Here is a 23,284-nt window from a genome sequence, read left to right on the forward strand (position 1 = left end):
GGCCCACCTTTATGGAAACAATAATTCATTCAGGTGAAGATTTAAAGTTTTCTACTGAAGTTTGCCTTGTTTTTCCTCAATCTACCCAAAAGAATGAGATGAAAATAATTCTTTTAATTATCAGAAAACTTGACAGCTACCAGTGCGGAAGAAATAAAATTGTGAAATGGGCAGTATTTAGTGGCAAATAGAAATTATTACGAAAAAAAAGAGCTATTTAGTCATAATTAGCAAGAAAGGAAAAACATGGAAGTTGAGTCTGAATATGCAAAATCGTGTTCCTCTTTATCAATTAGCTACTTTTGTGTTTTTATATATTCTTATCAGGTATTTCCTATACCTTATATTACATATTTATATTTACACATACATGGTATATCATGTACATATACCTTATATTACATATTTATTTTACATCTATATCTACATCTGTATCTATCTATAGGTATAGATATAAATACTATCTATCTATAGGTATAAATACTATCTATCTATAGATATAAATACTATCTATCTATAGGTATAGATATAAATATCCTGTGTCTCCTTCCTTCTCTCTCCTTCCTGTCCTTCTTCCCCTTGCAAAAACTATAACCCTTGGTCATGCTTACTTTAATCTGGACTCTCTAAGTTGTATGTGTATGTGTGCTCTAGGAAGGAGGAAATATTTTGGAAAAGACATGGAGAAATGACAAATACTATGATTTATGATGACCCACATATGATTCTGCTTTGGTGAAGTTAGTATGCCGAAGTTCCCCATGTATTGTTTTTTTTAATATTTTGAGATGACTACTGTGTGTTCTTTACTGCAAAAGATTAAAAGCTTAAAAAATATATGGTTGTACTAACTCCCTACTGTAAATAACTTGGAGCGGCTGGTTAAGACTAGAGTCCCCATCATCATCAATACCACCACCATCACCAATGATTTTCCTCCAAATTTAAAATACATTAATAAAAAATATCCCTTTAAAACTATAACATATGCCAAGTTCCTTTTTCATTCCTAAGCACTATGAAGATATCCTTAGTCTGTGAATTACAAATCAACAGTGCTTAGAAAGGCAAGTCTACGGCTTTGTCTCACTAATCCCTTCTCTGCCCTGAATCCACGTTTTAGGGGTCATTTCCTCCTGTCCATTCTCCTCAGTATAATTGATCAATCCTCAAATCAGCTTCTTTCCAAAGCAAGCTACATTTATCTCCATATGCTTCCCATTTGACTGCACTAAAGAACTCAACAGCTGCCTCAATAAGAAGTTTCTCTGGCCCAAAGATTGGAGAATCCATGCCTGCCCAAAGAAGGCAGGTGAAGGGAAATCAACCCCTCTCCCTCACTCTTTAGACCAGTGGTTCTCAATCAGGAGTGGTCATGTTCTCCAGGACACATGTGGCAGTGTTGCTGGTCACAACTGAGAGGGTGAGTGCTCCTAAAATCCAATGCGTAGAGACCAAGGATCCTGCTAAACATCCTACAAGGCACAGGACAGCTGCTACCTGTGAACTACCCAGCCCAGAATATTAACACTGCCAAGGCTGAGATACCCACCTTAGAGTGCTGAGCTTTTTCCTTGGTTCCACATCAGGAGGGAGAGAAAAGACTATAAAGAGACTTAGGGCTGGAGTTGGTGAGCTGAAGGCACAATTAACCAAAAGGAATACCCTGGGAACATCCAAGGCAGTACTTACAACACAGGAACACTTGATACACTTGTCTCCCTCTGGCTGAAATTCCTCCCCTTCTCGGTACTGCACCCCCTCAAACACACAGCCTGGAAAGCAACGCAGAGTTTCGAATCAGGGCCACAGTCTTGACTCAGCTTGACATTATATCCTTCTAGCCACTGAGCAACCATCCCCACCTCCACCCTCAACTTGTACAGCATAGTCTTCAATCAGAGGACAAGAGTGCTTCAAAGTGAAAAAAAAAAAAAAAAGAAAAACCTGTAGAGTACAAAAGATCGACATGGACCCAGAAACCCGAAGATGCTAGAAAGCAAACAAAATGTTGGAAGTCAGGTTGGCCTGAGCAGCAGCAGTACAGGGTTCTGAGCCATGAAGAGTCTGAGGAGCTCACCAGCACCACCCCAATAACAGCCAGGGAACCAAGTTCCAGAGGAGCTAGAAGAGGCAAAGAGAAGGTCAAGCCAGAGAGGTCAAGGATGAGCTTAGGAGCAAATGACATGGAGAGCTGCCACCTGGAGAGCAGCCAGAAGTGGCCAGCTCCTGCCAGACCCTTCGCACTCCTGACCTCATTCTATCTTCAGCGAGCCCACAGAGCATGGACTCTGATCACTGCCCCTGCAGGTGAGAAACATGCGGCCCAGAGAGAGGAAGGAACTCATCCAGCTGGCAGCACTGGGTGCTAACTCAGCTCCAACCCACTGGCCATACCACACAAAGGGCCAGACACCAAGACGAGAAAGGACAAAGGCAAGGCAGGAGGCACCACACAGGTTTTCAGTCCCACCCTGTGTGTTGTTGAAGGAGCTAGGATGTCCACAACAAGTTTGGCTAAAAATAGGCCCAAGAGCCAGGAGGTGCCTCCTATCAGAAAGATGCCAAGGTCACTGCTCTTTTCTTAAGCGATGTCACAGATGGCCAGAAGAACAGGCTGGCCAATGACCCTGCGCCACATGGGCCATGCACAGGAGGACCGTCAGCTACGGCCAAGCCTCCTTCCTCAGGACTGCCCTCCCCAGCTGCCTTGCCAGGATAGCTGACGTCACTTTCCACAGATAGACAGTGTGGAAAGCAGCACTTCCAATGGGGAAACTCAGCAAAGAGGGCTCTTGTGAAAAACCGACTCATGCCCCTGAGAACAGGTGTTCAAGGCCTGTCCACTAAAGCCATCAACATGCATGCTCAGTCATGTATGACTTTTTGTGGCCCCATGGACTGTATGTAGCCCACTAGTCTTCTCTGTCCATTGAATTTTTCAGGCAAGAATACTGGGGTAGGTTGCTATTTCCTCCTCAAGGGGATCTTCTAGACCCAGGGATTGAACCCTCATCTCCTGCATTGACAGGTGCATTCTTTACCACTGTGCACCCTGGGAAACCCAAAGTTGTCAAGAGAACCCACCAACTCTCAAAGCAGCTGGTTCCTGGCAAAAGGAACATCTGAACATATGAGCATTGCCCATAACCACCCGATCAAGCCATCGGACCTGTTCATTTCAAAGCTAGATATGAAGCCTTTTGTTCAACTGAAACACATGGAGACAAATGTTACTGAAGCTGAATAGCTGGGTGAATTGTGGCTTTAAAATCTTTCTGATGCCCATAACCAGAGCCAGGGGAGGAGCCAGAGCCACCCTCCTGCTGTTCCCTTTGATCCAGGAGACCTGATAAGCTTGGTGCCCTCCTTGTGGCCATATCTCAGCACTGTTAATAACAGCAGGTGCCCATTCATCTCTTTTCAAAAGACATTTCCAACAAAGGGTCTTCAATGCTTTCATATATGTTTGCACCACTGGTTCTGTCATACAGATTGCCAGACAGGTTAACTGCACAACCCACATAATAACTTAAATAACAAATTTTTAAATGAAAACTCTTGCAAACTGTTCCCTTTACAGCCCATCCTCCTTGAGCAAAGAGTCAGACGAGAAAAGAAGGAGCAGATAACTAAGAATGTCCTGCAATCTGTTTCAGGAAGAAACTGACCACAAGCTGTATGTGTTTGTCATTATGTGGAATACCATCCCATGATCAATGACAGATGCCAGTCCTTCTGAATTACAAGGAGAATACCCCAAGGCCTCAATGGACTGTCCCTCTCTAGACTTGGCTGAGGCCTCCTTCCCAAGACACAGGATAATGCAGTCTGGATGCGGCCAGATCTGAGTCTTCTGATTTTCATGCCAAAGGTTGGTCTTTGAAATTAAGGAGAAAGAATAAAGTTGATTCTTGACCCCATAACCAAGGGCAGAGTGCCTACCCAGATGTCAGGGGGCTAGTGTGCAGCACTGGCAACCTAATGTTTTACCTTTTTAGTTTATATTGGGGTATAGCCAATTAATAATGTTATAATAATTTCAGGTGCCTAGAGAAGCAACTCAGCCATATATACACACAGATCCATTCCCCTCTAAACTCCCTCCCATCAGGGCTGACTGGCAAGCTAACTTTTAAATACTGCTTCCCAGGGCATCTAGACCCAAGCTGAACAATGATCACAGTGTGGGGTAGGGGCAGGTAGTACAGTATAGAGGCCAGAGAAGAAAAGAGGCCAGGGACCCCACCCCCACCTTTGGACTTATCCTCATTGAGTCAAATTTCTGCCTGTGTGAACTAAAAACACTGCTTCATCCCTTACTGAAATGGTGGTGAAGGCTTAACATTACAATATGTGCAATTACAGAGCTCAGCCTTTCCTTCCTGGGAACTCAACTAAAAAACAAAATGAGAGAAGCAATTGCTCAAATATGATAACTTCAGCTGCTGAAATAAATTCACTCTGTTGTTTCTATACACATACTTTCAAAGGCAGTCTAAAAATATGACTATCTCCTAAGTGAAAAGGAATGTTATATATGCCGAGTTGATTCTGCACCAATAAAGCGACAGTCTACTCAACCCAGCTGAATTCATATTTAACAGCTTTGATATCTTTTAAATCTCTATAGCATATAAAATTTGCTCTGTTCTCAATCTCAAGCTTGGCTGTGCACAGAAATTATCCAGGAGGCCTGAGTTCCACCCTCCAAGATTCTGATGGAATTGGTCTGGGATGCAGCCTGGGCATCAAGATTTATTTTTTAAAACTTCCCAGGTGATTTTCATGTGCAGCCTAAAGAATGACTGAGCTAACTTAATAAAGATCCTTTAGGCATTTTAGAATATGGTTACATGATGCAAAGCATTCAGTGCATTCAGAGGGGAAGGGTACTCAAGCAAACTCTGTTTGATAGATACAAAATAGCTGAGTTATGGAAAGAATTATTTTACTTTCAACTGGTTTCAGGCCTTCACTTAAGTTTATCCAATAATACAAGTTTAACAGAAATTGCAGTGTGAAAAGGAAGCTTGGCTCAATAAAGACTGTCCAGGGAACCCAGGAAGGTTAGGAGCAATGGAGAGAGACTGTCCTCACTGTCATTCAAAGATGAGGGAAGGTTGGACCCTAGAAGGGACTCAGGTCTGGGAGCATGGCAGACTGTGTGGAGGAAAACGGCAGGAGGAGAAGGGACCAGGGGCTCATCTTCACAGAGCATCCGACGATGGTGCCTTTGCCATTTCCTGGGAAGGCTCACAGAACAGAAGGCCCTTTGGAGATTAACTTCAAAAGCAAAGAGAAGTAGTTGTGAGTATCGCCTCCAGTGAGGAAAAGCACTCAGAGTAAAACCCAAAATGTAGAACATCTGTTGAAGAGTATGGGCCAGGGGCTTAAGGGATCAGAAAAAAATCTCTCACCTCAAAATCCCCGGGCTCGTACCTAAGGGCAAGAAAAGAGGCAGGAGGCCTTTGTAATCCTGTTCAGAGAAGTAAGAGGAAACACTCCAGCCACTGAAAAGGAAAGATCGCTTTGCTGTCAGCTAGGCCCTGGGGCCCTCTAAAAAGACAGTGGTTCCCAGTCACTGCACCACACAGAAAACTGAGACCAGCAAAGCCTTAAGCTAAATCCACTTAGGGACCCAGCTCTCTGTGTTCAGAAAACATCTGGTCGCCTCATCACCAAGGCGAGCCGGCGAGCCCCAGCCAAGGTATTGCAATATGAAGCAGTAAAAAGACATTTCTGGAAGCAAGGGAAAGCCACAACCTTTCCTTCCAAAATAAGCGTTACCTGTGGCCCTGTGGAGTGGAAAGCAGGCCTCCGGAGCCTGGAGCATCCTTGCCAAGACCTACAGCACATTGCAGTCATCCCGGGCCCGCCAGAGTCCAACCGGACATTTCTATGCAAAGAAGTTTGCTCTCCTCACACATTAGGTACACAGACGTAAAGGGAGAAAACTTCCAGTCGGGAGTGGGAAAACCATGCATGCTTGAGAGAACCCCGAAGGATTTCAACAGTGCTGTAATGTACCAGAAAGCCACACTGCCTTCCCCTTCCTGAGAGGTTACCTGGACACGTGGGGCAGCATGTTCCCAGATGCTTGGAGGGGTTTTTACAATGAACAACACATCGCACCTCAGACTCTGTGACAACGCCTTCCTGAAAAACAGAATGCCACAATCAACGTCAGCCCCAGTATTCCCACGGAGATTTACTCACTTCTGGAAAGTAGCCAAAGTAGTAGGGGAAGAATCAAAACATGAAAAGTGCAAAGGGGGGATAGGCATCAGGTCCATAGGTCCGTGGCACAAACGAGGTCTGATGGCTCCAGTTTGTCCATTGCAAACAAGTGCAAACCTGTTCTCTTCCCTGTTCTGGCTCTTTCTCTTTGACTCTGATTTCTTCCTTTCTTTCTTCTAAATCTAATATTTAAGATTTCCTTGCTGTCTGTCAGTAGCTGACAGAGTCTAGCTATTCATTCACAACTGTTTTAGGTTTTCAACATGTATTATATGATCTATAATTGTTGTTACACTTTAAGCCATTAATTATAAGCCACAGAGGGCAAACATAATATCCCAGACTGGCATCTGGAGACCCAAATCCTCACCATCCTTCCAGGAATAACTAGACACCAGCTCTGCAATCGTAGACATTTCTCTGGGCTTCCCAGAGAGCCTGGCTCTCACTCAGCAAATGAAGAGATCAGATAAAACTATTTTAAAGATCATACTCAGTTCAGTTCAGTTCAGTTGCTCAGTCATATCCGACTCTTTGCGACCCCATGAATCGCAGCATGCCAGGCCGCCCTGTCCATCACCAACTCCCGGAGTTCACTCAGACTCACGTCCATCGAGTCAGTGATGCCATCCAGCCATCTCATCCTCTGTCGTCCCCTTCTCTTCCTGCCCCCAACCCCTCCCAGCATCAGGGTCTTTTCCAATGAGTCAACTCCTCGCATGAGGTGGCCAAAGTACTGGAGTTTCAGCTTCATCATCATTCCCTCCAAAGAAATCCCAGGGTTGATCTCCTTCAGAATGGACTGGTTGGATCTCCTTGCAGTCCAAGGGACTCTCAAGAGTCTTCTCCAACACCACAGTTCAAAAACATCAATTCTTTGGTGCTCACAGTCCAACTCTCACACCCATACATGACCAATGGAAACTATATTATATTAAAATAGAGACTTTCGGTCTTAATAACAAAATCAAGGGACTCATTTGCAACTGATCTTTTGACTCTAGTACTTTAATGTTGATTGAAACATTTTTTTAAATTCAATTTTCAGAGTTGGTCTTTGAAGGTTTTTCTCTATATTCTCTACCCCCTTTATAAAATGGTCTTGTGTGTTTATTAATTTTCTTTCAAGGGGAGTGGTAACAAAAGGTAAAACACTATGTAACAATCTGACAACTAGACAATTTTCTTCATCAAGCCTGCTACTATATCATCTCAATCCAACAAGGAAAGTTACATCCTAAATGTCTTCACATCTGTCAGACCTGAGGGTTCCACTACCAAGAAATTTATTGTGGTCTATATCACATCTGGGAAGGAAAAAATGTCAAAATTCCAGCAATATACAACATCAAAAAAGGAACTGGCCTTTAGTTATATAACTGAAGCAATGTAAAAAGTCCAGGATCAAATTCCCTTTAGTATCTGCAATGCAGATGCAGGATTCAGGTTACTCCCCAGCATGAATTTCCTGTCTCTGATCTTCAGATTTTCCTCTTCCAGTTAGACACTAAAAGTGGAAAATAAAGGTAAATTTTCCACCATCAAACTCCTTCAGTAAGAAGACATAAGAAATAAGCTAGAATTCAACTCAAGTGGAAATAAACCGGATCATTAGACTTGCTGTTACTGGTCTGGTACCAAGTTGTACTCAGTATACACAGGCTCTACCAGAAGTGTTTTAAATGACAGTGTTGCTCATTCTCACAATCACTCTATGAGGTAGTACTATCCTCATTTTATGGGCATGAACGTGAAGTCTGGAGAGGTTAAGTAATAAGTTATGTGAATGGCAACAGCCATATTTTACTCACTACACTACACTCTCTCTTCTGTTACTAATTCTGTGTCCTGAGAAGAAAGATCTTGGAGAGAGAGGTTGCAATTGTGTCCTTCGGCAGAGGAGCATCTTACATGAAGACTTCCCTGATGGTACCAGTGAACAGTCATTTCCTGCATTCATAGATGAGGTCACCTTCCCTAAAGAAGGAAGAAAGTAAGCAGGAGTGGGAAGGTACTAACTAAGAGAAGGAGAAGCTTTTTGTAACTAATTTAACAGAGGTTTGCCTTTATGGTGATTGAGTAAAATGATATTTTCCCTGGTGGCTCAGCAGTAAAGAATCTGCCTACAATGTAGAACAGGGTTCAATCCCTGGGTCGGGAAGATCCCCTGGAGGAGGGCATGGCAATGCACTCTAGTACTCTTGCCAGAGAATCTCATGGACAGAGAAGCCTGGCAGGCTGCAGTCCTTAGGGTCTCAGAGTCAGACACGACTGAAGTGACTAAGCAGCAGCAACAGGGCTTAGGCAAAGTATTATACAAGGAGAAAAATTAAAAGGCAAAGTTCATCCTTGGTGGTGAACATCTCCTCTCTGTGCTTCATCCTAAAGTTCAGCACTTCCTGACTCCTGGGTCTGTTGGTCTTTAAGATTTCTTTCAACAATAATTTGATATTCCTATATATTATCTCTGGGCCCTGGTGAGTGACTAGTGACCAAAGCTGATACACAATAGGATTTTCAGTGTTCACAAATGATGATGGCTTGATATGTTATTCATTCAACAGAATATTCCCTCCCAGATAATACTGGTTTTCATCTAATTCAAACAAAGGCAGCAAAATTCACCACTGGTTCATGCAACTTGAGGATCTTCAAGACCTCTGACTATTGTATACAAATATTATAGTCCAATCCAAAAGGCAAGCGGCTGCTACTTTCAGAGTATCCCTGTCAATAATTGGAAATTGCATCAGTCAAGAAGCAGGGTGGTGATGGGGTGGGGCAAATTTTAGAATGAGTGTGGGCTTTGATGTTGTTAAAAGTCATTGTCATCATCATTTGGTTCCATGAAGCTGACTGAATGTATAACCCAGAGAAAAAATTCAACAAATACTCACTGAATTAATTAATCTATTGTTCATATCTGTTCTACCTACTGCTTATTTTCATAAATAATTTAGATTACTACATAAATTAATTGAATATTTAACTGAATAAGTAACTGAAGATCTTATGAGTGAACATGCCCGCTGTGGGCTTATAATAAGAACATGATTCCATAAGATTCAGATTTCAATAAGCTAAATGTCAATATATTTGAGATAAGATCAGAGAGAAATATGCATTATTATACTAACTGCTTTCTCCTTTAAATGCAACAGAATATCCTTGGACAGTGAAATAAACCTGGGGTAAAATGATTAAATAGCATCTTCTCTACAGAGAAAAAATTTTAAATTATGTCAAAATTAGATGAGCATTTTTTTTAACAGAGTATTTCTTTTAAAGAAAATAAGTTAGAAAATTTTGATTCTTCATTTCCCCTTTAGTTTATCTTGCCTGTGTTTAAGACGTGTAATGATTAGAGTCACGTGGAAACAGTGCACTTTTCAGAGTTCAGCGAGCACCAGGCACAGTGGGCTCCTTAGGAGCTGAACTGGCGGTTCTTAAATCGGTTGGGTCGAAATCATGGAGATCACAATGTCCTGATTGCTTTGGTTAATACAGTTTACAGACTGGCTTCAGTTAAAAATGTTTCTAAATAAAAAAGAAAAAGGAAAACATATATCCTCTAACAATACCTCTTTCTGCTAGCAAGAATTTGTGTTTTGCAAAGCTGACTCAACAGGAAGACATGAATTTTCCCCAAGGACATATGCATCTTCTCGGAGCTTTTCCAGGCACAATTTAACAACGGTGAACAATTCTGCTGTGTGCTTCTGGAACTAAGACCCATGCAATAACTATCCTGTACCTGTCTTGTTATGGTGAATGTCACAATAAATATAGACAAGGATAGAGTTGGTTTTTCATTCGTTTCTCATTTTTTGCTTGTTTCTTTGGAGTTTTATTCTGTGTTTGTTCTGTGTTCTGGAAAGGGTTTCTGAAAAGGACTTTATGGATTTCTTGTCACTGGAAAGTAAAATAAATGGACTTTACCTGGCACTGGCGCAGGACACAGGGTTCAGCAGGATTCTGCCATTTGAAGGAGCTGTTATAGGTACTTCCATCATAGGTACAACCTAGAAGAAACACAGAGGCAGGAAGAAAGGCCAAGAATGAATGTGAGTTTCATTTATCTTTGAAGCAAAAGAAGTTATGTCTTCTAAGCCAGAACTAGTGATCGTAGGAAACACCATGCTCCTTGGCGATTTTCCTCTAAACACAACTAAGCCTTCTAAGTATCCACTTGGCTTTTACTTACATTAATTCTTTGACTACCAAAAAGATTAACCTCACAGATTATATTTTCAAATGGAAAACCATGGATTGATGAACTCTTTAAGCCAAAATACATAACCTCGTGACTTTATTTATACCTAGTAAGTATGAAGAGGACCAGGACTCAAAACATCACCGTGAAAGGGGATTTTACACAAGACTAAGTGAACTTAAGATTCCTGAAGGTCAAGAGGGAAATGTAAAACATGGCAAGAAGCAAAAGCAAGAAAATTAAAATATAAAAACTGGTCGCAAAATCCTATACCCATCTGACTCCTGACAAGCTACTGTCTTCAACAGATGAAACCTTCCAAGACTTGCCTCCAGCTTTAAGAGCTATGATTTCATTTTTCACTTTGATTTTACTTTTAAGTGGCGAACTAGATTAAGGAAATCTGAAACTAGACGATGTATAGATTATCCCATGTCAATTCACTAGCCAAAACAGAAGTCATGCTCATTCACTTGCAAAAACAGAAGTCAAAGGCCAGAGAGTCTCAAAAAAGGAAACAAGTTTAAGCCTCTGTAGAAAGAGCTGAATAAATAATGGTGCAAGGATCACAACCTAGATCTTAATTTAGTTTGTCCAAATAACGCCTTCTACCTTGTGAGTTAGGTTTCAAGGGAAGATGAACCCAGCTATGCCTCTAGTATGTGCCCATTGGATTATCAGGAGTACACCAGGCAAATGGGATTCACCAAGCACAGCCCCACTGCTTAGCCCAAAAAGTATAGCAGTAGGAACACACAGATGGGATAATGCAGATATAAAAGGGTCTGCCTCTGTTCAAGTGACTGGCTTCCGTCAACCCATTCCACCTCAATTCACGATTTTTCTTATCCAAGATACAAAGAGAAGACTCACCTCCTTCCCTGAATTCTTTTGGATACTGCAGTGGTAATTAAAAAAGAAAAAAGAAACCTCAATACAAACAGAATAATAAAGACTTAAGAGAACGTCAATAGACATTTTCATAAACTCAGAACCATGATTCAAATTCCCAGAGAATTATGAATGATTGAAAAGGGCTCAGTAACACTCTTCTCTCTAGTTCCTACAAATCAAATTACCAAAGTACACAGCTGATTGGAAACATATTAGGGAAATGCTTTCACTATATATTTTTTAATTTCCTTTGCATGAAGTGTTACAGCGATAAAATGTTCAACCACAGGGACGCCTAGCACACTGCAAATACTTAACACCAAACCCAGAATGAATACAGTAAATTTTCAACAATGAAAACCAATATAAAACCATTTGGGCTAGCATAAATCTTACGGAACAAACACACTTAACAATAGACGTGCCATGTGCATGTCTGATTCACTACCACAGACTCACTCGGATAATAAATAACTTGTTCCGAGAGGTGGAGGTGGGGAAATCAGAGGACCAAATCCAATTCAAGTTAAGTCCAAGTAAATATGAAACGCCTGCCAAGTCTGCCAGTAGAGTTTCCAAATATGTTATACATTTTCATCCTCTGGATTAAAAAAAAAAAAAAAGTAAAAGAAAGAGTGATTTTATGATTCTAATAGGGCAGGCAAAGAGATTGCCTTTTTTACTTCGCAGGAGGAAGTGCACTGTAAGCCCATATACACCAGGCAGGAACTGCAGGCCAAGAGACTGTTCCCGGACAATGCCAGGCCATATGCAAATGACTTCCAGGAGTAGGGCAGAAGTCTCCAGATTATTCCACCCAGTATGGAATAAAAGGTATTGGCAGAGTGGTCCACAGTGCAGGGAACCCAGCCATGCTTTCTGCCTCAAATAACTCAAAATGAAGTCTGGCTCCTACACCAGTTTAACATATAAAGACCAAGATCAAATTATGACCAGCTTAACACCTGAATCCATATAATAGATGTTCCCAAATGTTGGATGAGTCAGAATGATTGAATAGACTCAAAACTATCAGTATTAATCTCTTTCAAAAGTAAAAGCTATATCTTTTCATTCTTCACCTACCCTCAACAGCATTGGCTGGTTTTGGCAACTCCAGTAGACCAAGCATCCTAGGTCGATTTCAGATGTAAGGGATTCTTGGGAATCAGATAATTTTAAAAAGGCTATTTTCACTGTCCTTTGGGTTCATGTTCTAAGATAAACATGCCATCTTAATGAAAAACGCTAACATGAGCTATGTGAAGAGTCACAAATACATACAATCAAAAAGATCCTCAGACTTACTCCAGAATTACTTCCTATTCTCTGTAAGGCAAACTTCTTTATAATAAAATCTCTTTTGCCACCAACTTTATACTGCTAGCAGGGAAGACTGGCAACATCTTGCCCCTTGAAATCCCAGAGGAGGAATATGTTAAATATCTATTATCAGCCAGAGTAGAAAGAAAGACAAAAAAAAAAAAATGTCCATTGTACATTAAGGCAGTGTTTCTCAAACCACTTCTAGGGAAAAGTTTGTTTTGTTTTTGTTTTTCTAATTCAGTGTGGGCCGATACATTCATAAAATATAATAAAAATAGATTACTATAAAAATTAAATTTAAGAGACTATGGCAAAATGTAATTATTATTATATGTAATGGGTATAAAATTACTTAGAATCATGAGAAACATTTCTAGTGGCTTACTCTCTAATTCTGTACTTTTCTCATTGTAGATCAGCATTGTCATCTCTGGACCAATAGAGACTTACAGAGCACATTTTGAGTTGCTCTGCATTGAAGGATGTGTCATGGGATGGGGGAACAGCCCAAAGAAACAATCAAAAGATTTCAATCTTAGACATTTAGAACTAGAAGTCAAATAGCAGATAATAAACTTTCTCTCTTTCATTGACATAAAAGAAAATCTGCACCAACAAGATTAAAGTGGTTTACTCAAAATTAGGTGTAAACTAACACTAAAACCTGGTCCTGCGTGAAATCCACCTTTTCACATCCGGGTCTAAACTCACAGTATTATTTGGGCACTTTCTAATTCATAAGCTCTTTTGTATTGAGGACTTAATGGCCCAGGAAAAAAATCAACTCTGTCCTTTTAAATTAAATGATAGAATATCCAGGAACTTAATGAAAGAGTGGACAAGCTAGGCAACAGACAAATGGTTAGGCAACCAGTAAAGTCACTTTTCCTCTTCAAATATTTTAAAATAAATGTTCGAGAAGGAGATTTATAAACATTCATTAGTTTTCTTCTGGAGATAAAAAGCCTTCCAGATTCCAAGAGCATCATGAAAACCACCTATACAGTAGCAGGAAGAATGGTTATTTTCTGATAAAGTCACTGTACTATTTTTAAACCTGCAGCTCTCAATCTAGCATGATTTTGCCTTCGCCTTCCAATACCCAGAGGACTTTTCATAATGTTAGGAGATATTTTTAGATGTCACAGGCTGGGGATAAAGGGGCTTAAATGGTTCTACCACACAGGAGTCAGAGATGCTGCAGACACTCCACAATGCACAACAAAGAACCAACCAGCTCACAATGTTAACTGTGCCAACGTTCAGAAACCCTGATCTAAACCATCACACGAAGCCCAAAATGGCTTTTCTTCCCAAAACTAAAATAGTACAAAAAAGCTATACGGTACTTGTGCATTTATTTCAGCTTTTTTATATTAAATATTTTCAGGGTGAGGAAGAATTTCAGAGCATTTTTTTAAACACATACACACTACTGTAGAGAAGCTTGGCCCAGTCAACTAGGAAAACAACATGGCAACAGAAACAGTTCAGTTTCAGTTTCAGTTCAGTCACTCAGTCGTGTCCATAGACTGCAGCACACCAGGCCTCCCTGTCCATCACCAGCTTCCAGAGCCTACTCAAACTCATGTCCATTGAATCAGTGATTCCATCCAGCCATCTCATCCTCTGTCATCCCCTTCTCCTCCTGCCTTCAAACTTTCCCAGCATCAGGGTCTTTTCAAATGTGTCAGTTCTTCGTATCAGGTGGCCAAAGTATTGGAGTTTCAGCTTCAGCATCAGTCCTTCCAATGAATATTCAGGACTGATTTCCTTTAGGATGAACTGGTTGGATCTCCTTGCTGTCCAAGGGACTCTCAAGAGTCTTCTCCAACACCACAGTTCAAAAGCATCAATTCTTCAGCACTCAACTTTCTTTATAGTCCAACACACATCCATACATGACTACGGGAAAAACCATAGCTTTGACTAGATGGACCTTTGTTGGCAAAGCAATGTCTTGCTTTTTAATATGCTGTTAGGTTGAAGGACATAAATAAATTGAATCCACAATTAAGTAATAAAACTCATTTTTCTTATTAGTTGTGACCTTTTTTGGAAGCCACATTATCCCAAGGGAGAGAGAATGCCATACATTTTCATCATTCTGTTATTAAAATAGCTGTTAAAAATCATCAGGACCATAAACAAATAAAGCACTGGCCACCTAATGAATCTTAGCTCCACCCAGTCTCATTCTTCTAATTTTAATCCTCTCTTTTTTCACATTAACATTAGCCTATGGATCTTATCATTACCAATAACTTAGCCCCAGCACCCAAAGGCCTCACTACATGGCCCCAACCTACCTTTCCAGTCTTCTGCCCTCATTCCTGGAACTAAGTCTCTGGGGTTACCTGATCATAATGAACTTGAATGCTTCTTTAAATAGGTTCAAGTTCTTCAACCAAGGCTATCTGGCTCCTGCCTTCATCGTCCCACTGAAACGTCACTCTCTTCAGCTGCAGCTGCCTACATGTGCCCAATCCAAGGGGACACTCAGCCCTTACCTTAGAAGACTTCTCCGTAGCAAGTCGACCACATTTTCCTTTGTCCATCACTCCCCAGTTCAGTTCAATTCAGTTCAGTCGCTCAGTCGTGTCCGACTCTTTGCGACCCCATGAATCGCAGCACGCCAGGCCTCCCTGTCCATCACCAACTCCCGGAGTTCACTCAGACTCACGTGCATCGAGTCAGTGATGCCGTCCAGCCATCTCATCCTCTGTCGTCCCCTTCTCCGCCTGCCCCCAATCCCTCCCTCACGCCCCACCACCCCACTTTTCCAGATGTTCTCATACAATTGCCTTTCCATTCCCTCTACTCTTGCCTCAACTTAAGCTGCTGGGTGTTCCTCATCTGGACTATTACAACAGGCTCACTGACTGCTTATGGCTGGCATGGGATCCTTTTCCAGGCACCCTCCTACACAACTACCAGTGTGTGCTCTTTCAAATCCAGGTCTTATTATCTCATTCACACACTTGAACTCTTTATCAGTGACTGATGGTTTAGCCTAGCTGAAGTACACACTGGTACTTATCTCCAATCTCTGTTCTCTAGACCAACTGGATCAGAGTCTCTGGAAGTAGGAAGCAGAAGAGGAATCTAATGTGTGGCCAGGATTGAAAATCACTGACTTTTACTATAAAATTCAAACTTAGCATATGCAACTCTCAGATCTGGCCTTGACTCACTTCTTTGTTCTCTTATGTGCTACTCCGAAACTCCCCACACTTCTCCCAAAAATCACCAAATAATGTTACCCTGTGATTTTGCAAATGCTGGCCCCTTCTTAAAACACCCAGACCTCTTCCATTTCCCTTCATTTCCATTATCCTCACAAGGACACAAAAGTCACCCAGGCTCTCCTTCCTCGTGTAGCTAACTTCTCTTTCCAGACTTAACTCAAGGTCACAGCCTCTGAGATGCCTTCCTAGAAACTTCCCCGCTCAGGGTAAGTTCCAGAGCTGCTTCTCCAGGAAGACTTGGCCTTTCAAACATCTATTTCAAGGTACAGCACTGCATTTAGCAGGTACTTAATCATGTCTCATTTCACCAATAATATATAGTAAACATCAATATACAAACTATTCCTGCAAACCGCAAGGAAAAAGAAATGGAGACAGGATGACATTCCTTGGAAGTCCTGTTTTCTCCTTTGGCAGGTAGTCCACTTCAAGTCACTATTCTACCTCCAGAAACAACAAAGTTTTCCTGGAGCAACTCAGATGCCAAAGTCTGTCTCTTCTAATACTAACCCCCGTCCCCATTCTCCCATGGCTCAGGTCAGCTAGAGCCGAATGCAGTGGAGAAAAGTCCTTGAGCAGCCCAGCACTTACATACCCTTAGAAATAAAAAGCATATCAACACATCCTCAGCCCCCTTCTCCCATACTGGCACACCTCACTTTCAGGATCCCTTTTCTTTCCAAAACCCACTTTGGTCCTCCAAGTTACTGGTTTATTTTTTTTCTTTTTTCTTTTTTTTTTTTTTTTTTTTTTGGAGGTAGGGAGCAGCATGCAAACTGCCATATTTATTTAAAAGAAACCAACCGTGGGGTCTTTGAAATCAGTTCATGCCCACCTGGTACAGGGAAGCGGAGCAGGTCGGTCTGCCATTCTTTGCTGTTTCCAGTTCACCTGATCTGGTAGCCCCCGCTCCCTGGTCTTGGTCAATAATCCCCAAATTACTTCAGCCCAATACAATTTATTTAATGAACCATTTTTCGGACACTGCTCTCCAGGAACATATGGAAGTATAATCAAAAGGGATAAACATAAAACCTGACTAGCCATTCTAGGGCTTAAATCTTGTCCTCAGGAGTTCATTTAAAACAGCCTTTTATTACTCTTCAAGGCTGTACCTACAATGAATCCTGCAGGCAATTTTGCTTATTTTTAGCTAATGGGAATTTTATAGTCAAACCATTTCCTCAATCCCAAGAGAAAGACTCACGCCCGTGAAGTGAGTTCTTGAAGAGTGGTGCCCCCTGTCAGAATAGTATTTTCCATAGCTTTTTTGTTTTGTTTTCCAATTATGAGTTAAAAACATGATTGAAATAAAATAATTAACAATAGAGAAAGAAATGGTGGAAGGCTATGTAACTTAATTTTTGATGATTTCTGAATAAAAACCTAAATACACAGAAATATCAGGTGCATACAGATGACCTGTAAACTCAACTCACTTCACCAGTATAAAGGAAAGCAAAATCTCCATGTGATCTGCTTGGATTTCTAGTCCATGTGCTTACTGAAGACTGTGAAGTGATGACACTGTGGTTTACAGAACCTGTCTCATGACTTTATAACATTGTAATACATACAGTATCTGGCATTGATGCTAAGATAATAGAACAGAGTCTATGAGTCACAAACAAATTAGGCTTCTATTTGATAAAACACAATTTCAAACTTTAATATAACTGATACAATAAAAGAAATATGCGATGCATTAAGGACAAAAATGCCTGCAACAACTATTTACTACGAGCCACATCACCCATCATTCCTGCATCTGACCTGGTCTTATCATTGTTGTTATTGTGAGAATTGACTGGTTGGATCTCCTTGCAGTCAAAGGGACTCTCAAGAGTCTTCTCCAGCACCACAGTTTGAAAGCAACAATTCTTCAGCACTCAGCTTTCTTTATGGTCCAACTCTCACATCCATACCTAACTACTAGAAAAACTATAGCTTTGACTAGACAGACTTTTGTTGGCAAAGAGATGCCTCTACTTTTTAATATGCTATCTATTATAGCTTTCCTTCCAGGGAACAAACACTTCTAAATATGGGAGTGCTTCTACCTCTAGGCTGAATCAGTATTGCAGCAGCCATGCTACCCACCATATCCCACTGTCAAATAGCCAATATCCACTGTTTCTCACAAGGCAAAAGACAAATAACTATTTTGAGCTCATATTGAGCAAAAATGAAAAATGAAGAAAAACCTGCAGAGATTGTCCTGTGAAGTCATAAGTGTGGTTTTCTAATGCAGGAAAATGTCACTAGAAGCCATTTCCAAAGATGAATTCCAAAAATATTTTCAGAAATATTACATAAACAACCCTCCAACAAGAGAGAAGGAAAGAGAAAAGTTATTGCATAATTATTATAGGTGAGGCACCATACTTGGAATTTTCATATACAACTTAATTTTATTCTTATTAAAGGCACTCTAGGGCAGATAATATTTTACCCCTAGTTTTTCAAATGAGGATCCAATATTCAGAAAAGCTAAATTACTCTGTCCAGGTCACACAGCCACTCTATATTTTAGTCCAAAGTCCACGTTCCATTCATTCACCGGGTCCTGCCAGATGCATGGAAGAAACTCAGAAAGTAGTAGCTCCCAGAGTAGAAATAACATCCCTGGAGAGGATGACATGCTGCCTTTCACTTGCTCATTTACGTGATCCTTTAACATCATGTTCCAGTGATGTCTGAAAACCAGTATTATAGAGTAAAACTGGAAGTAGCAAGACCCTATTCTGTGGGTTTATGTTTACTCTGTTCTAAACGCCTTTACCTCTGGCTATGAACCATGCTGTGTCTCAGGCCTTTTGACATGATGAAGCCACAAACAACAAGGGATCAAAAGATCAAACCCCCTTCATGGATCACAGTCTTGTTGTGGCAAAGGGGCTATGTAACTCAATGAAGCTATGAGCCATGCCGTGCAGAGCCACCCAAGACAGATGGGTCATAGCAAAGAGTTCTGACAAAACAAGGTCCCCTGAAGGAGGAAACGGCAAAACACTCCAGTTTTCTTTCCACAAGAACCTCATGAACGGTATGAAAAGACAAAAAGCTATGGCACCAGAAGATGAGTCCCCAGGTCAGAAGGTGTCTGATATGCTACTGGGAAAGAGCAGAGGGCAACTACTAATAGCTCCAGAAAGAAAAGTGGCTGAGCTAAAGTGGAAATGACGCTCAGTTGTGGTTATGTCTGGTGGTGAAAGTAAAGTCCAATGATGAGATGGTTAGATAGCATCACCAACTCAATAGATATGAATTTGTGTAAACCCCAGGAGATAGTGAAGGACAGGAAAGCCTGGCATGCTGAAGTACATGGGGGTGCAAAGAATCAGACATAACTTAGCGACTGAACAACAACAAAAATCAAACATCTCAGGTCCGAGTCAAGCATTTCCCAAAACAGGAACATAGTTCATGATTTGGAGTACACAGGAGCAGTGTAAGAAAATAAAATTCATTTGAATACAACAAAATAACCAACAGTCTCATAACAAAACTTATGGCAGCCACATGGAGAAGTCATGAATGGGAGAAGTCATCCTAAGTTTCCTGAACATAATTTCAAAGACATCGGTAAAAATCTCTTTGATGAGCTAAAGAGTGAGCTACATTCGACACACATTTGAAATGTCATTTACGGGACCAATGTATTACCCTGCATCAGTTTTATACTTTAAGCTACATATCGCACAGATGCAACCTTCATAGTTGATTAGATAGGATGTTTAGGGCTCACTGCAAAAATACTGTTAGGGATATCTTACCATCTCCCTTTTTCTCATTTATATTTTGAAATAATTATAGATACACAGGGAGGTACAAAAAAATCTACAGGAAGGTTACACCCACCCTTTACCCAGTCTCTCCTAGTTAACATCTTGGGTCCCAATAGTACAGCATCAGGATCAAGAAACACACTGGTTGACATTGATGTGGTCCACTGAGCTTTTTCAGATTTTACCGATTTTACATGCACTCATTTGTGTGTGTGTGTGTGTAGTTCTATCCAGTTGAATCACACATGCAAATTTGTGTAACCAATCAACACACAGAACTGCACTCTCACTACAAGGCCTTCTCAAGCTACTCATTTATAACTACTCACTCCACTTACAGCCTCCATCCCTAAGCCCCGACAACCATGAATCAGCTCTCCATCTCTGTAATTTTGTTATTCAAGAATGTTATATTTTAAAAAAGAATGTTGCATAAATTACTCTGTGGCCTTTTTATATGGTTTTTTTTTTTCCTCTGAGAATAATTCCTTTGAGATCAATCCATGTAGCTTCATGGATCAATGTTTTGTTCCTTTTTATTGCTGAGTAGTATTCCATGGTATGGATGCACCAGTTTGTTTAACCACTCCCCCACTGATGGTAGCTTCCAGTTTTTTTGCCTATTACAATTAAAGCTGCTGTGAACATTAGAGCAGAGGATTTTGGGTGAAAGCAGGTTTTCACTTTAAGGTATACATAGCTCAGAATGCAATTGCTGGGTTATATGGTAAGCGTATATTTGAGGTGAAGTCGCTCAGTCGTGTCCAACTCTTTGTGACCCCGTGGACTGTAACCTACTAGGCTTCTCTGTCCATGAGATTCTCCAGGCCAGAATACTGGAGTGGATTGACATTTCCTTCTCCAGGGAATCTTCCCGACCCAGGGATCGAACCCAGGTCTCCCAAATTAGAGGCAGACGCTTTAACCTCTGAGCTACCAGGGAAGAGTAAGTGTGTATTTAGTTCTATAAGAAAGTGCCATACTGATTTCCAGAGTGGCTGAAACATTTAGCATATTCACCAACAATATATAGGAGATTTTCCACATCTTTTTCACCATTTGGGGTTATCATGCTATACACTGTTTCTGCTGCTTAGTTGCTCAGTCATGTCTGACTCTGTGTGACCCTATGGACTGTAGCCTGGCAGGCTTCTCTGTCCATGGAATTCTCCAGGCAAGAGTACTGGAATGGGTTGCCATGCCCTACTCCAGGGGATCTTCCCAGCCCAGGGATCGAAGCTAGGTCTCCAGAATTGCAGGCAGATTCTTTACCACTGAGCCACTAGGGAGGCCCATGCTATACATTATATGAATATATATTTGCCATTTTGCTAAGTGAGAAATGATATCTCACAGTGATGACATTATATCTCACCCTCCTCCACCTAAACCTGGCATACACAAACTCATTTAACCAGGGGAACAATCATTCCAGTGACTGTCAAAGTTGTTGACCATCATGTGAGGGCTGATTCAGAATATAGATACCCAGTGGAAACAACCCAAATGTCCACTGATGGATGAATGGATAAAAAAATATGGTGTATATATACAATGGAATATAATTCAGCCCTTAAAAGAATGAAATTATGATACGTTACAACATAAATGAATCTTGAAGACATTGTGCTAAGTGAGATAAACCAGACACAAAAGGGCAAATATTATATGATTCCACTTATACAGAGGTACCTAGAATAGGCAAATTCACTAAGACAAAAACTAGAATAGAGGTTACCAGGGGCTGCAGGAAAAGGAGAATGAGGAGTTACTGCTTAATAAGTATACAGCTTCAGTTTGGGATGATGGAAAAAGTTCTAGAAAAATATTGCAGAGAAGATTGCACACTTTAAAACGGTAAATGTTATGCTTTGTGTATTTTACCACAATAAAAATTAATAAAAAACAGAGATGCGTGGGCCTTGCCCACTGAAAATTGTTTCCCTTGGTCTGCAGTGGGGCTGGAGCATCTGAGTATTTCACAAACAGCCCTGGCAATTTTAAGGCACATTCAGGTTCAGCACCCCTGCATTTTACAGAAGATGAAACCAAGGCTTTGGAAAGAAAGAACTGAGTGAAAGTCGAGTAACTAGAAGTGGCAGAGGAAGGAATTGATTCCAGATCTAATTCCAAGTCTAGTCCCCTTTCACTTCATTCTTCAAATGACTGAGAATCTTTACAACTATCCAATCCACAGGTCCCAAGGCACACAAGCTCTGTCTAGATGCCTGAAAATATGACCTGGCTTCTGCATTTAGCACCTTAATGTGGTCTTGCCTCTAGAGGTTTGAAGTTGTTACCTTGCATTCACAGCCTCATCAAGGTAGCCACACTGCAGACACCCAAACCCCAAATATCAAAAATTCCAACTGTATTTTTAAATCTGATCCCTCTGCTGGCTCCACGTATGGCATAGAGAATGCCCAGACATTCTCAGGGAATCAGGGGGCTGCCTCATGTGCTAAACATCAGCTAGTTCATGCCCACGCATGTTTGCAGATAAACAGATACACAGCCCTGTAACCACCAAGCTACTGGAAGCATAATTAGATGACTCCGGTGTAAATAAGCTCATCTCAGTGAAGGAGACACTCAAGTTCACGAACATACCAAGGTACTTTGTTCACCTTTATTACCACATCAGCCCTAGTAAAACATGAGCCTCTCTGGCAGATAGATTTCTAAGGCAAACAAACATTAGTTCTCAGGGTGAGATACCTGTCAAAAAGAGAACCTAAAACATTTGATCGTAAAAACCAATTGTGCCAACTTCTAAAGAGACTGAAAGAGACTATTCTCTGATCAAAGCCCAATAAGACTACTTCTAATTGTTGCATGATGGTCACTTAAAAATAATAAATAGATGCATAGAATTATGTATCTTCATAGAGTGATGTATCACACATACAGACATACTTTCAATTTTGCAGCTGCCAAACTCAGGCGGCAAGTAAAAGAGACCCTAAACAGATGTTGATAGCTTCTATTTCAAATCACTGCTTCCCTGCAGTTTTTAAAGATGCATTCCAACTTTCCACTTGGAATACCTACCTTTATTTTTATCTCCATGAAACAATTATATGAGAAGCCTCAGAATAGATAGGAATGTTTTGATTCTAAGACATTTCAAGATGATAGGCATCATCGTGATTTCATTCTTGTAAGTGAAATATCAGACCAGAGGAGGGGAAAATCATTTTAAAGGGCAGAGCACCTTACTCTCCATGAGCAAGTTAGATGCAGTCACAGAATAGTTTTCAGAGCCACTGTAGAAAACTCAAAGCCAATTTTAAAGTGTGTTTTATGTGATGTCACAAAAGGAAGTACATAATCCTATCAAAATGACAGCAACTAGGAAATCTGAAGTTATAACTGGTGAAAAATCTACTAAAAATTATATTAAGGTTATCACTAAGTCTATAAGTATGAAATATACTACAGCTACCACCACATGAAAATACACTTAGGTTATGGTGATTTTAAGGACTTTTTAAAATCTCTATGGAATTCAGCAAAGAAACAGTAAGGCATCAGGAGTTTGGGAACGGTTTAGAGACATGCTGCCATTTTTTCAT

General features: G+C 40.8%; 1 protein-coding gene across 2 annotated transcripts in view; it reads right to left on the reverse strand.

Annotated features, from left to right (window-relative positions):
- The window catches only part of BMPER (BMP binding endothelial regulator), a 257,526-nt gene that overhangs the window by 184,807 nt on the left and 49,435 nt on the right, over positions 1 to 23,284 (reverse strand). For both annotated transcript variants that reach the window (XM_069586706.1, XM_069586707.1), the window contains exons 4-6: positions 10,180 to 10,262; positions 6,069 to 6,159; positions 1,693 to 1,775 (exon numbers count right to left, since the gene is read on the reverse strand). In XM_069586706.1, coding sequence (XP_069442807.1) covers positions 1,693 to 1,775; positions 6,069 to 6,159; positions 10,180 to 10,262 — 257 coding nt within the window. The remainder of the gene's footprint in view (positions 1 to 1,692; positions 1,776 to 6,068; positions 6,160 to 10,179; positions 10,263 to 23,284) is intronic.

This window comes from Ovis canadensis, chromosome 4 (assembly GCF_042477335.2).
Source record: "Ovis canadensis isolate MfBH-ARS-UI-01 breed Bighorn chromosome 4, ARS-UI_OviCan_v2, whole genome shotgun sequence".
Lineage (NCBI taxonomy): Eukaryota > Metazoa > Chordata > Mammalia > Artiodactyla > Bovidae > Ovis > Ovis canadensis.